The sequence below is a fragment of the Stegodyphus dumicola genome, chromosome 2 (assembly GCF_044657685.1).
Source record: "Stegodyphus dumicola isolate Sdum_Otavi_A_Nest chromosome 2, ASM4465768v1".
Lineage (NCBI taxonomy): Eukaryota > Metazoa > Arthropoda > Arachnida > Araneae > Eresidae > Stegodyphus > Stegodyphus dumicola.
Window position 1 is genome coordinate 254212356 of NC_140769.1, and position 14115 is coordinate 254226470.

Here is a 14115-nt window from a genome sequence, read left to right on the forward strand (position 1 = left end):
TTTTAATTCTTATCTCTCTGAGTCATTTTTTAAAATTTTATTTGGAATTAAAACTTTAAAGTAGTATTCTGAATGTCAGTTACTCAGTTCACTGGCTTCGTGTAATAGTTTTCCATGTGTTTTGTGTAAACGGCAGTGAAAAATAGTCGACTGGATTCTTTTCGGATTTTGTATGTGTTGATATCGATGTTTTATAAAACTGGGAGGAATAGTTAGTTAAATCCGGGGCGGGATTTACGCATAAGCTACATAAGCTATAACTTAGAGCCTCCCCCCCACTTTCTTGCCCCACCAAAATTAAAATATAGCATAAATAGTATTAAAATATATTATAAGACTTGTAAAAGGCCCCATATCTCAAATAGCTTAGGGCCTTATCAAATCTAAATCTGGCTTTGCTTAAATCCCTGCATATCTCAGAATTTTTCCCTTGATAGTGATAGAAACAGTTAATTAGTTTTAGAATTTTACATATGGTAGTGTCAGTGCTTCATAAAATTGGCATAAATATATCTTACTTCCAACTCTTTAAACTCAAAAGGATTAGGAGTGAGGAGCTGGTGAAAATTGACAGTGCGGCTTGCCACGAATCCAAAACAGGATTTCCCAGTAATCTGCTCTACGTGTTAATTGTTAACATTTTTAATGCTGTATTTAGATGTATAATTTTTCATGTTATTATAAATGGCTAGTTAACCTATTTCTACTTTTCAAAGAGTTTAAATACAAGAAGAATATGGAAAAAAATAAACAGATAAAATACGAGATCCATTGTAAAAATGAGACATTGAATTAACCATGAATTCTGAATTTCTGAATAGATAACTTTGAAAGCGGATATGAAGAAGTGACCCCAGTATTGCGGAGGATTTGAATTAATTAAATATTAAAGTTAAGGACCTTTCTTTAGTTCAAAACAGGATTTCTCAACCACGGGGGAATTCCCGGTAGGTGGAAATTTCATAGTTTCATAGCGGAAAGTGGTTTAATATTTAATTTTATTTTATGAATGTAAAAAACAAATTGTGTTCAAGTTTTAGTATCTATCAACATTTTGGATACTTTTTCTCGTTCAATTTATAAAACATATTAAAAATAATCTAAATTTAAATAAATGTATATGCATTTTTCGAGTTTTGGAAAGGGGGCGATGATCTTCTAGCAGTGGTGAAAGGGGTGCTTGGAGGGGGAAAAAGTGGTTGAAACCACTGGTTTATAACCACATTGATCGTTAAGTGCTGATTAGATGACCACTGATAAATGCAATAGTCAGAAACCAATCATAACTGGAAAAATAAATTAATGTGAAACAAATTATAGATAAACTTTTAAAATATGTCTGTAATACGTTGATTAAATTAAGTGCTAGAAAAATAGGTTAACAATTAATCAGTTAATTCTAGAACTGTAAATCGTTTCGAATAAGTTAAATCCAAAAATGTAGCCCTATTTAATGTATTTTCCAGTAGTAACAAGAATGAACTTTAAACTGTAACCAAAGGCATCGAAATCTGCGCAGCACATCCATTTTAAAACTATAAAAACTTTCAGATAAACATCTGGATTTTTTTGTAATAAAAAACAAGACTAGAAAATAGGTAACACTCTCTGTACATTTTTGGTGACGGATTTTCATGGCAGAAGAAATTAAATTTTAAACAGTGGATGGGAATTTTTAGTCTTCCTTTATTTGAAACAATAATTATACGTTTGACATTAAAAAATTATTTTAGTTTAATAAATGTTCCATCGTGTTATCTCTGTAGTCTCAGGTAAAATTTAATTATTTTATAAGGTATTTCTCTCGCTTAGCATGCCTTCGGGGTGTAATGGACAGCACACTCGGCTTGTATTGTGTATTCGAGAGGTCCGTGGTTCGAGTCCCGGTGAGGGCAGTGCTCATTTCTCACGTCTTTCGCTTCGAAATAACCTAATGTCTCTACAGTGGCGCCCGAACTAAAAAAAAAAGGTGGTGGGTAATGATTCTCCACCACTAGGATTTGGCGACTGGGTTCCCGTAATCCCCAGTCGCCCTTTAAAAGGGAGAGAGAGTATGTAATGATCGGCACGCTCGGCGCGTATTCGAGAGGTCCGTGATTTGAGTCCCGGCGAAAGCATTGCTCCTTTTTCATCTCTCTTGCTTTCAAAAAATACCTAATGTGTCTACAATTCTAAAGAATGATTACATATGTATATATATATCTTTATCTGGTTTTAAGTTGATGTAATTACCAGAATTCAAAGGAAAAACTTCCATGGAAATCACCGCTGATAAACATTGTTTCTTCCTTAATAAATATTGTGAAAATTTTGACTAGATATTAAATTCGTATCCAAGGAGGATTTATTAGTTAACGTGTAAATTCATATCCTGACAAAAAGAAAATTAATGGTCGCGATCATATCTCGGAAACTAATGAGCGAAGACAGAGAAAAATTTAGGAACAACTTTTAAGTCATTCACGCACTTGCGGAAGTAATGCCGCTACGCGAAATATAACACCTTTAATTTTTATCCCATGCGCGCTTGTGAATAGCCTATTTTCAGGAAGTTGCTATTTGTTAAAACATAGGATTTATTTTATTTTATTTTTTTAGATTTAGTCAGTTTATTATTGATTAACAAACTGAACGATTTTAAAGCAATAAATGCATTTCTTAACGGTTACTTTTCTAATAATATAATTAATATGTATAGATTAAAATATATTCGTACTTAATTTATAATATATCCGAGGGTTAATTATTATGAAAATTTTCAGCTAGTCATGTATTACGTAACTGGTTTAGAATCATATACATGTTTGTGATAATTTGGGCATGCTGCAGATATCAGATATTAAAGCGTGAAGCAATAATTGTAAACGTTACAGATTCAATAAGAAGTAATCGCGGTAAATTTAAATAAGGTTAATTTTGATTTTAGCTAAACATTTCGAGCTCCCAAATAACTTGGCGCATTAATCGTGCCTGTTCCAGAGCATTTATATTTTTGATATCTCTAGCAATCTAGTTAGGCCAAGTATGTTGTGTTCGGGAGGAAGCGAAGTGCATTAGTGGTCAGGAAGAATCTCAACTCAGAATAGTACCATTTGACTGGATTATTAATAAAGCTCTAAAATTGTTATTCGCTTATGTAAGTTGTTTCTGTCAGAACGTTATGTAAAAGTTATATGATATGAATTAACCTAGAAATGATGCATCCAGAGAAAGTTACTATAAGCAAATTCTGTTTTTAGAAAAGAGAGGGGAAATATCCAAATTAAAATAAAGAATAAAAAAGCTATTGCAAATTTAAGTTATAATTTTGATTCACGTATTTTATCTTACATATGTATTATATGTATATTATTTTCGTAATATTTCATATTTTTTAATTGTCAAAGATTAAAAAAAGAAGGGTTTATTCTTAAAAAAAGGGGGGAGCCCTTAATCCTTTTTTGAATTGTCTTAAACTTAATAAAACTAATAATTCACAAAATAGCATAGACTTTCTAGATCTTCAAATCATTAACTACAAAAAAATTTTACTTTTTGACAAAACAAGAAACTTCAATTTCAATACTAACAAATTAATAAATTGGAACTCCAACATATCCAAAAAAGTAATTAACAATACTATAATTAATCAAATACAACGAATTAAAACTATATGCACAGATACAATAGATTCACAACGCGAAATTTTGATCCTTATCAAAATTCTCAAAAATAATCTAATTCCCTTTCAATTTATCAACCATTGCCTTAAAAGAGCAGGCGTTAAATACTCACTCTAAATCATTTAACTGATAGGGATATGATAATTTATTCCTAAACCTGAGAAGGCGGTATAAGTTGGATGACTGTCAGTTGAAAGATTTGTATATAGTGTAATTACTCAATTGTATCTATTGTAAAAAGCTAATTGTCTTCAGACATATACTGTTACTATACTGTTACTAAAAAAATGGGCCTATTTCCTGCCTTTAGACTGTCTACTAGCTCTTGGATAGCGAAAATGCCTTTTTCCTTTCTTAAATTCTTAATCATTGCGACACGACAATTAGCCAGAAATTAATTAATTTCCATTCACTAGTATTTTTAAAAAAATCTTAACAGACGGTCTCTCTCAGATAAGAACTCCACAAAATACATCCCTCAAGAATTCCAAGTCCCACCCACTACCATAAATTTCTTCACCCAAGTCTTGCCGACTGATATAATTCAAAGCCCCTACTGCCGCTAAGAATTTTCGGACACCCTACACTTCTGAGTCAGACACGAAGAGAACACACTGCCAACTCCCCCACTAGAAAGAATGTAAGTTACTTAATACCTTTCTGGCCTTTATATCTTCATGTACATTCACTGATCTTATTTATATTATTTTCTATTTTATTTTTATATTATTTTTATGTTCTCTTTGATTTGTTTTTGCAAAGTTTGCATTATTTATCTTTTTTATAATCTTCTATGTTTATTTCAACTTTACTTTGATTTCGATTTCATAATGACAATTTCCAATGTTTAATTTCTACAAATAATATAGTACTCAAATACATAAAGATGATAGTGTCGGGGACGATTACTCGAGTTTTACAAGATTTCTCTACAGTAATTGATTTTTACTCCAAATTGAATTGACTAAAATGCATCATGAGAATCAGTTCTTTGAGTAACAACTATTCGCGGAAATATTTGGCCTGACTAGAATTGCCGGTTTGGCTTTAATTTATAACTCGAGTAAAGACGAAACACTTTCATATTTACGTATTTCTATCAATTATTGATCATTGAACGGGAGTTGGTTTGTTCCCCTTGAAAAGTCAACTAATTTCCGATCAATGACAATAATTACATGTTTTAATTTTTACTTTTACAATTGTAATATTATTCTTCGTGATGATTTAACTCCAGTCCCCGTTAAAACATTATTAACATTTTGCTTTCAAATTACTTCAAAACATCTTTCAAAATATAACTTACCAGTATGGATGCACACTTTTAAAATAATTCTACTTTAATTAAACTTAGGAGATAATATAATCAATTAATCAATACGGTTTAGGAAATAAATTATTATTAACTAACTTTGCAGCAATTGCGCAAGTAATAATAACTTGTATTCGCACTAAATGGATTTAAGTTCATACAACATTATATATATATATATATATATATAATTATTATTTTAATTTGTTAGCTTTTTCTATCACTTCTTTCTGTCGCGTTTCCTCGCCAGTATGTGAATGAGTTAGAGTGAACGAGAGTGTATTTAACTAAAGCAGTGAAAAGGCTAGGAAGAGCGTGTTTCGCTGTTGAGTGCCACGTTGCCAGCCGTTTGAATTCTGAACCTCGGCATCGCATTCTTGGCGCCGAAGCTTAATATCATGCCACTGTTGGTTTCTGAGTCAACCTGCTAGATTCAATTTTAATTTGCTAGTCTTAAACTACTAGCTTATATTTAAATTTAGTTTAGTTAGCCATTATCATTAGTTTTATCGCCACCAGAGGATGGTGGACTTGTAAGCACAAAGATTGTTCCGTCCGTAAATAACTGAATTCAATAAAAATGTCTTTTACATCCTTCCCCTGTTTTATTAATCTTCTAGTCTTAGTGAGTGCTACAGTATAATCTCCAACTTTCAGACGCAAGATTTTTAATTTCTAGACTTTTATTTTTTGCTGTGTTTATCTAGAATTTATATAAATGCGGATTTCAAATGCATTGATAAATTTACTTCCAATCTAATATTGTATATACAGATAAGAGTTTCTGTAGTTCGTTTCTTGGAATTAATGAGGTTGTTTTTATTTTTAAGTATTAAACCTACTAAAATATGAAAATCATTTGCGACTAGTTTTGTTCAATAAACCAGTCAATTAAAAAAAAATGAAAAAACTTTTTTCTGCATGCTGGTGGAGCCCATCAATCTCCGAGTGGTAAAATCGCGGAATACTGGTTACTCAGTGTGAGTTCAAATTCCGACAAATGGAGTTGCATGGAAGCTAGCTCATCCGTCGGCATTTTTCACCTATTTTCATGGTTCCTCCCATCGGTAATGTGAATATGAGACAGTTTCCCTTAAAATGTTATCCACGAAAGCACTCCACTCTCAGGCAGATGCCTGAGATTATGCTTTGCCTTAATCTAAATAATCCGAATGCTAAGTGCTTGTTGTAGTGCAGAGCTGCTAGGTTATTTTGATGCTGAAGAAGTGAAAAATGGGAAATGCCCTGGCCAGGACTCGAAAAGTTGGACCTCTCGCATACGTGCTCAGTGTGCTACTGTTACACCATGAAAGAGATGCAGAAAGGATGCAGAAAATACCTTGGATACTTCACCTTTTAAAGGGTGACTGAGGATTAGGGAATCCGATCGCCAAATCCTGCTGGTGAAGAATCGTCATCCACCACCTTTTAATTTGGGCGCCACTGTGGAATTCGTTAGTGTTATTATTTTTTTAAGCGGGAGGCATAAAAAAGGAGGAATTCCCTCGCTGGGACTCGAACCTAAAACTCTCGACTACTTTGCGAGTGCCTACTGTTACACCATGAAGGCATGCACAACGAAGGGAGAAAATATCTTATAGTAGATTTTACACTCACGTTTAAAAATATTTTTCATAATTTACAAACTCTATGAAAGTGTTTTAATAACTTCCATTCGAGTGTAAAATGAGATTCTGTTTGACAATCTCTTCGAAAATCTTCCTGAAAAGGTAAATATCAGATCCTCATTTGGAAAACGAAAATGTTGCAACTGTTATTGGTTGACTGTTTTCTTAATCGTCTATTATTTTTTTGTGAGGAGCTCATAGAAATGATATCAGCGGATAATCAAGAAAATTAAAGCTCGTGTGGATAAATACCTCAGCCTTATGTCAAGGACCTCCAAGGTTAAAGTGCAGGTCAAGCGAAGCATAAGCATTCCCACAATCTCAAAATAAGACGTCTTAAAACGTTTTATCGTAACCAGTTAGTTTACTCTCAGCTGCTCTGTATCAGGATGAGGCCCCCAAATTTGACCTTTTGCGTGACCCGAACGACTGATAGGGATGCGAGTGTTTATTTGATAAGATTTAGTAATCTCCAAAAATATAAGGATAATAAATGAGGCATCATTCCTTTGCTTATTAAACATTATTAAGTTTCCGACAGAAGCATAGCATTTTATTTATTAGTATTTTGTGTATCATACCCAGATCCCCTAACAATGCACCATTTGTAGAACGGCAGGGCGAAACTGATTTCAATCAGATTCCTCTTTGGTTTAATCTCCAGTCGTAAAGGAGGAATTGTTTGCATCTCAAGATAATTTTACGTTATCTGTTTGTGCGAGTATTGAGAATCAGCTTGCAGGAATATTATTTTAAATCAGTGTATAGACAGTAATGAGTCCTAACAAAGTAAACATTTAAGTTAAAATATTCACAATTTTTTTGTTAATTAAACAGCATTCAGTTTAACTCATTTTTATCAGTAAGTGATAAGTTTTAAAAAATTATATTTTTTCAGTTAGTTTCAGAAATATTCAATCAAGCATTTCTTAGTGATGTGAATTCAAAAATTTATACAACTCTGTGGATGTTTTTGAAAAGATATCGAAAATAATTCTTCAGAATTCGTTAAAAGTTTCAAGATGCAACGAAATAATACTCAAGTAATGTTTAGCACTTGGAAAAAATTAAGAGGAGTTCTTTACATGATTGCAATTTTTAATACATAGATGAATAAATCATGAGGTAATTAAACAAGGAAATAGTCATGATGATTAGAACATGGATAAAAATAATATTAAAAGCGCTCTTAAACATTAAAACATGGCTTAAAACATATTTTAAACATTAAAAATAGTTTTGTGACTGGTATATATTGTTATACATTCACTGATTTTTATGAAGTGTTTATTCCTCTCATCCTACTTCAAAAAAATACGCTAAACGCTTTTATGTTACTAAATTTAAAGGTAATGGCTAAAAGTCTTTTATACATAGTAAATAACTTCTGTACATCCATAGAAAATCTGCCCTTCCACTGACGAAGAAAATCCTGCCTTTTTATTGGCACTTATCACTTAATAATATACTAGGAATTTTGGTTAAACCTTGGTTCAGCTCTCAAGAAAACATATCCGTCAAAATTTTTAGCTTCCGTGAAAATGCGCCATCGTGAAGATGGCAGGTTTCCTCCAGCGAAATCGGCGTGCAAATGGATTGACAGAAATGCGGTGCGTACTACTACTCACTACCTGTCGTAAAGTGAACAATTGCATTAAGTTTTCTTGTACATAATTAAGAAAACACTATTAAAGCTTACTTCGTTGCGAAGCTTCCACTTTAATATAATTCAGTACAATTTAATATAATTCAGTACAATTTAATATAATTCAATTTCAATTAATGAAATTTTTGTTGTTACAGTTTTTGAGCTATAAAGTTGTGTATTTTATATTCGTTTCTCAGGAGACAAGTGTAAAAATACAAATGTAAAAAGGTTACCCCTACTCTCCCTCTGTTTTTTTTCTGGGGGGCGGAGTGGGGGACGATAGGGCTCAGTAATGACGAGAATATCTCCAGAAAAGTTCTTGGCGAAAATTGTGTCGATTGAAATAAAACAGAGATATTAATGTCTATTGTTATTGTCGTAAATGCTTTTACTTTTCATACAGCTTTACTAGTGTTGTCGTATACATATTTTCACTACGTAAAAAAACCTGGTGTTGAAAACGTTGATTCACCTAAATTATGTTTTTAAAAGTGATAAATTTAATGGAAAAAATTAGGTAAATATATCATCTTTCAAAAACGGTATTATATAATTCTTCATGTTCGGCTGTGAAAATTTTGAAAATATAACGCTGATTTTTGTTGTTTGACTTCTGAATTAGTATTTATTCGGCGTGTTATTGTGTCTTAGCTATTTATTTATTTAAATTTGTACATTCGCCTAACTAAGCTTTCATGTATAGTTTTTCCTTGCTGAATAGTAAATTTTACGTATACAATTTTAAATTGCAGGCGCGTCGGGAAAAGAAGCAAAGCCATTGAGACTTACTATTTAAGATAATTTAGTTTGATTATTATATTAATGAAATTCCGCTTTCAGTCTCAATTGTTTTCGTTTGACGAAACGCGCTAATTGTATTAGCTGAATTCGATTTTTGTGACGCTTTTCCCTTGATAAGTCCGTCTTAAACCTCGAGTTGGCCTAATTCACCATTTATTGCAATTCCTTGTACATATTTTCCGTGTATTTAAAATGTTTTTGATTATTTGCGTGCATCATTTAAAAAATTTAAATTTTTGATTTAAAGTTTAATAGTTTTTTCTCATCCCTTTTTGTTTTTGAAGTTATCTCGTTTTGTAATTTTTACATCAAGTTTTTACCCGCTAACTTTTACTTCTTTAGTTATTCATATTATTGTTTCTACATGGTGTAACTATTTTACTCAGGAACTTCAGTTTTAAATGTACTTTTAAGCATTAGCTTTTAGAACTCTCCTCTTCTTTACATATATATATATATATAAAATAGAAAAAAAGCAGTAAATGTTTTGAGAATAAAGCACGCTAGTACTAAATGAAAATAATTTGTAGCGTCATTAGGTTATTTTGAAGCAGGAGACGAAAAATGAGCAATGCCCTCGCCAGGACTCGAACCTCGACCTCTCGAATACCAACCGAGTGTGCTGTTACACCCCGAAGGCATGCTGAAAGGAGGAAGAAAATAGCTTATAAACTAACTAAAACTAATTTAACTAAATTTGTAGAGCCATTAGGTATTTTGGAAGCAGGAGTGATGAAAAATGAGCAACATCTTCACCGGGAATCGAACCACGGACCCAGCATGCAGACCATTACACCACGAAGGCACGCTAAGAAGACGGGAGAAATACCTTATAAATTAACTAACATAACTTTCTGGCATAACTAAATTATGTCAGAAAATATATCTTATTTAATTAACATGCAATTGAAAACATTCTATCTATCGAAAATGTGCACTGGTGACAGAATCATTTTACAGATTGATATATTTTTTTTTTTCAGGCGGATGTTCCCCACTTTCCAGGTTAAAATCTATGGTATGGAACCTCTTGCAGAGTACATTCTCATGATGGACTTCGTGCCTGTTGATGACAAGAGGTATCGCTATGCTTTCCACAGGTACGTATGCCAGTATTTGCGTTTTATAATGTTAGCATAAAACTAATTAAATATAAATTAAAAAAAACGTGGAAACACATAATTTGTAACAGAACTTAATCTTTGCAAAAGGGTGGATTGGTATATTATTATTTATTTCTGTAATAAAAATTTATTCTAAAGTCCGAAGTTAAGGCCTAATTTAATCTTCTTAATACCTACAAGCAAATAATTTTTCGCTGAAAGTTTTCTTCTTTATTATTATTATGCAGTCACATGTTTAATTTGCATCTATGTAAGGCCATTTATTTTAATTTTAAAAATAACGTTGTTTTTATGACATATCTCACTTGTCTCTCCGTTACACTAGGGGCTTTAAACTTCTTGTTTGTGACAGTACGACTCTGTCCAGCTCCGTCTCAATTTTGAGAGAAAGTCTCCCAGGTGAGACTTTCTCTCAAACTGATTCGAGGGTGTCTTACCCCCCCCCCCCTCTTTCCATGCTGCCAAAACACTCGGAAATACTATAGGCTCATCATGTATTTTTAACGCCCCCAATGCCGCGAAAACACTATATACTTACAAACATCCAAGCCTTCTCCGGGATTCGAACCCGTGCCCATGAATACGATAGCCAGTATATATTTGTCGTCTTATATTTTATATTTGTCGTCTTCACGTACTTTCTTTAAAATGTCTTAGATAAAAATAATCATCTGTAAGTGATCTTTCGGTAATGCAAGCAAATCACTCATTTCTGTTCATATTTAAGTACCATTCTTATTGTCAGATTTAAAAACTTTTAAAATCCCTCCTTCCATTATTATTTTTGTATGTGTGTATGTATGTGTATGTGATTATGGCAAAGCCTCGAGGGCTATCTGCCTAAGGGGAGGGATGCCTTCGTGGAGGACTTTCTAAGGGAAACTGGCTCGTATACACGTTACACATGGGGAAAACCACGAAAACGCCCATGCAGCCAGCCCGTTCGCGGGATTCGAACCTCGGACCGAACTACCAGTGTTCAGCGACTTTACCGCTCGGCCGCTGGTGGGCCATTATTATTTTTGAAATCTTCATCTTCGAAACTTATCTGTGTTATGAATAATTTGGGGAAGAAAGCTATATTTAAGTAAATGTCTATAAAAGTGCATAAAAAAGTTAACTGAACACCACTAACAAAACAGATTAAATCCTTTGTTGTCATTTAACAAGTCATTTTAAACAATAGATGTAACGACTATGAAAAGGGGGCGTGTTACAGGCCTTGGAAATGGCATGATGTCTAGCGTGTATTTTACTTGTATCAAATAAGACAACAAAATTTTTATAAATTTTTTCAGTTGCTACAGAAATGGATTAAATTCATCTAGTTTTAAATTCAGGAAATGATGAAATATCTGTAGAAAAGTATATTGAGACAAAGTTCTGTTAAAATCGTTTGCTTAAAGTTCTTAGAATAAAAAAGATAATGAACTCTTTAAAACAAATATTACGGCTTTAAATTTCCCATTGCAGGTTTAATGAAAATTCCAGTGACGGATAGTAAATAAAACTAAAAGACAGATATTTTTACTTCCTTGTACGAAGTAAAAAGGAAGTATTGTAATCGCGAAAAGCTTCAGGCAGCATATTGCAACGAAAATATCCACTTTGACGCTTTCGAATGCAATTTAACGATGTTTTTGCGTGATATCTGTACGTAAGGACAGAATAAAAGACTCTTTTCCTAAAAAAAAAAAAAAAACCCTGCTTTAAAATGAATTCTGAAGAGAATTTTTCGTGGCGTCTGTACGAACGTATGTACGTAGGTACGTATCTCGCATAACTCAAAAACGAGTAGCCTCAGAACGTTGAAATTTTGTATATAAGGCTACTATAACATGTAGATGTGCACCTCATATTTTGGTTTCAATCGGCCGCGCCAAACGTATATAAATATATTTATAAATATATCCACTCTGTTACCCGGCTCAGTGATCTCAGTTTCTTTACTCTTATATGTTTGTAAATTGTACATTTTTTACTTTAAAAATGATTGAATTATGTTGTTTTTATCTTCCGGTTAAGGGTTTTATGCCTTTAGTAAATCTGTATGCAATATTTTTAAAATTATCAACAATTTTAAAATTGTTTAAGTGCCGCTAAGCCTAATTTGATGGCGGCCATTGCTCTTGTTTACATTTGAAACAGCTGAGTAGCGGATTTGTGGCCAATCTAGAGAAACTTAGCTTCGCAACAACAAAGATAACGCCTTCATTTATTATTTAAATCATGCTTAATCCTTTCTGGAATTTTTTCGAGGAAATAAGCGTTTGAGATTTACTTCGTAATTTTTAATATAGATATTTTGAGTTTTTATGTATTTTTGCCTTGTCCCGAAGTGAAAACTGAATTAATTGAATGAGAAATACTCAATCGTCTGTGAAAAACTGTTTCTTTTTTGTTTTGTTTGCTTAATTTCTTTTATACATAGTTCTAGCTTTATTATAGTATTTGAATAGAACATGTGGCAACGATTAGATAATTCTTTAAATGATATACATTTTGTGCATTCTGAGTTATAATATGAATGAAATATAATACTGTTAAGTAAACCTAGCGCCAGAGTGTCGCTATGGTAAACAAAGTGAATTTTAAAGAATGCATTTATTCTATTGTGGTTTATGCGCTGTCGGCTAAGTAGGTTTAATTCAATCTAATAAGTTTAAATAAAATGCAAGAAAAAATGCGTATAATTTAATATTCCGTACAAGGAAGTCATGTGATGTACACATCAGATTTTTTAAAGAAGAATGAAGGCTGAACTTTCCAGTGTAATTTTTAATGGAAAGATTAGTCATCGATAATAAGAAGCGTACAAACATCTGTTTTTGTAATGTGATCGATACTCACCCGTCACTCGTAACATTATTTTTAATGTTGTGAGTTTAATTTCAATTCCATGCTCTTTTACGAGAACCAGAACAGCAAAATCAGTAAATACTTCTGTACCATATGCATTAATACAAGGTATAAATTCATTGCATGACGAGAATCTTACCATATTCTTTGACAGCGATCGGTGCAAAATATAATGGAACATATTGTTTTTTCTGTTCACATGACTTATTTTCAAATATTAATGAGCAGTGAAGGTGCACTTGCCTAAAAACGAGACTTCGAGAATTTCATTTCTCCTGTATCGAAATGAATGTCTAAAGTTTTCCCTTACTCAGTTTTATCTGAAACAAACAGAATTTGTTTTCCAAAATAAGAATTACTAGCAAACTGAAGGTCAGCCATTGGAAGCACTTCTAGGCCTGTACTTGCTAATATCTATATGCATTGTTATAAATCAAAATTATTTGAAATTTTACGATATATTTATCCTGTTTGCCGATAATTCAGGTCATTTTTGAATTTGAGACATCCAGTTCACTTTCGTTTCTCAACATCTTAATCACACGCAACATATTCATCTTATCTACTATAGCACTACTATTTATGGTAAACCTTCATCTATTTGCTTTCCACCATACTTCAAATCATGTCATTCGACTAAACAGAAGTTAATTTTATTTTATTCCTTCTTTTCCAGGCACTTCAGGTTTACTCCTCCAAGTCGGCTCTTGATCAGGAATTAAATTACTTAAAAGCAGTTGCTACTGACAGAAGTTTTTCACTTAATGTTATTGACCCCAGCGGTTAAAAATTCTCACCTCATCACATCAAAAAGCTCTTGTTTTAGGAGATTATAAAAATTCTTTGTCATTCCTTTCTTTCCATTAGTTGTAAAATTTAACATATTTTACAGAAATTTAACTTTCGGGTTGTTTTCTCTTCCGTCAATAAAATTCGCAGTTCTATACGTAAAGACCCTATTCCAGATATGAACTTCCTGGAGCACATACAAGATTCCTTGCCAGTGTGGTTTAACTTACATTAGTAAAAATAAGAGAGGTCTTAAAATTTCGACCTAAGTTAATATGTATATAATAGGAAA

The 14115-nt window shown here is 32.4% G+C and overlaps 1 protein-coding gene across 1 annotated transcript in view; it reads left to right on the forward strand.

Annotated features, from left to right (window-relative positions):
- The window catches only part of LOC118199807 (T-box transcription factor TBX10-like), a 156705-nt gene that overhangs the window by 85598 nt on the left and 56992 nt on the right, over positions 1 to 14115 (forward strand). The window contains exon 3 of the mRNA XM_035371668.2: positions 10035 to 10151. Within this exon, the coding sequence (XP_035227559.1) occupies positions 10035 to 10151 (117 nt within the window). The remainder of the gene's footprint in view (positions 1 to 10034; positions 10152 to 14115) is intronic.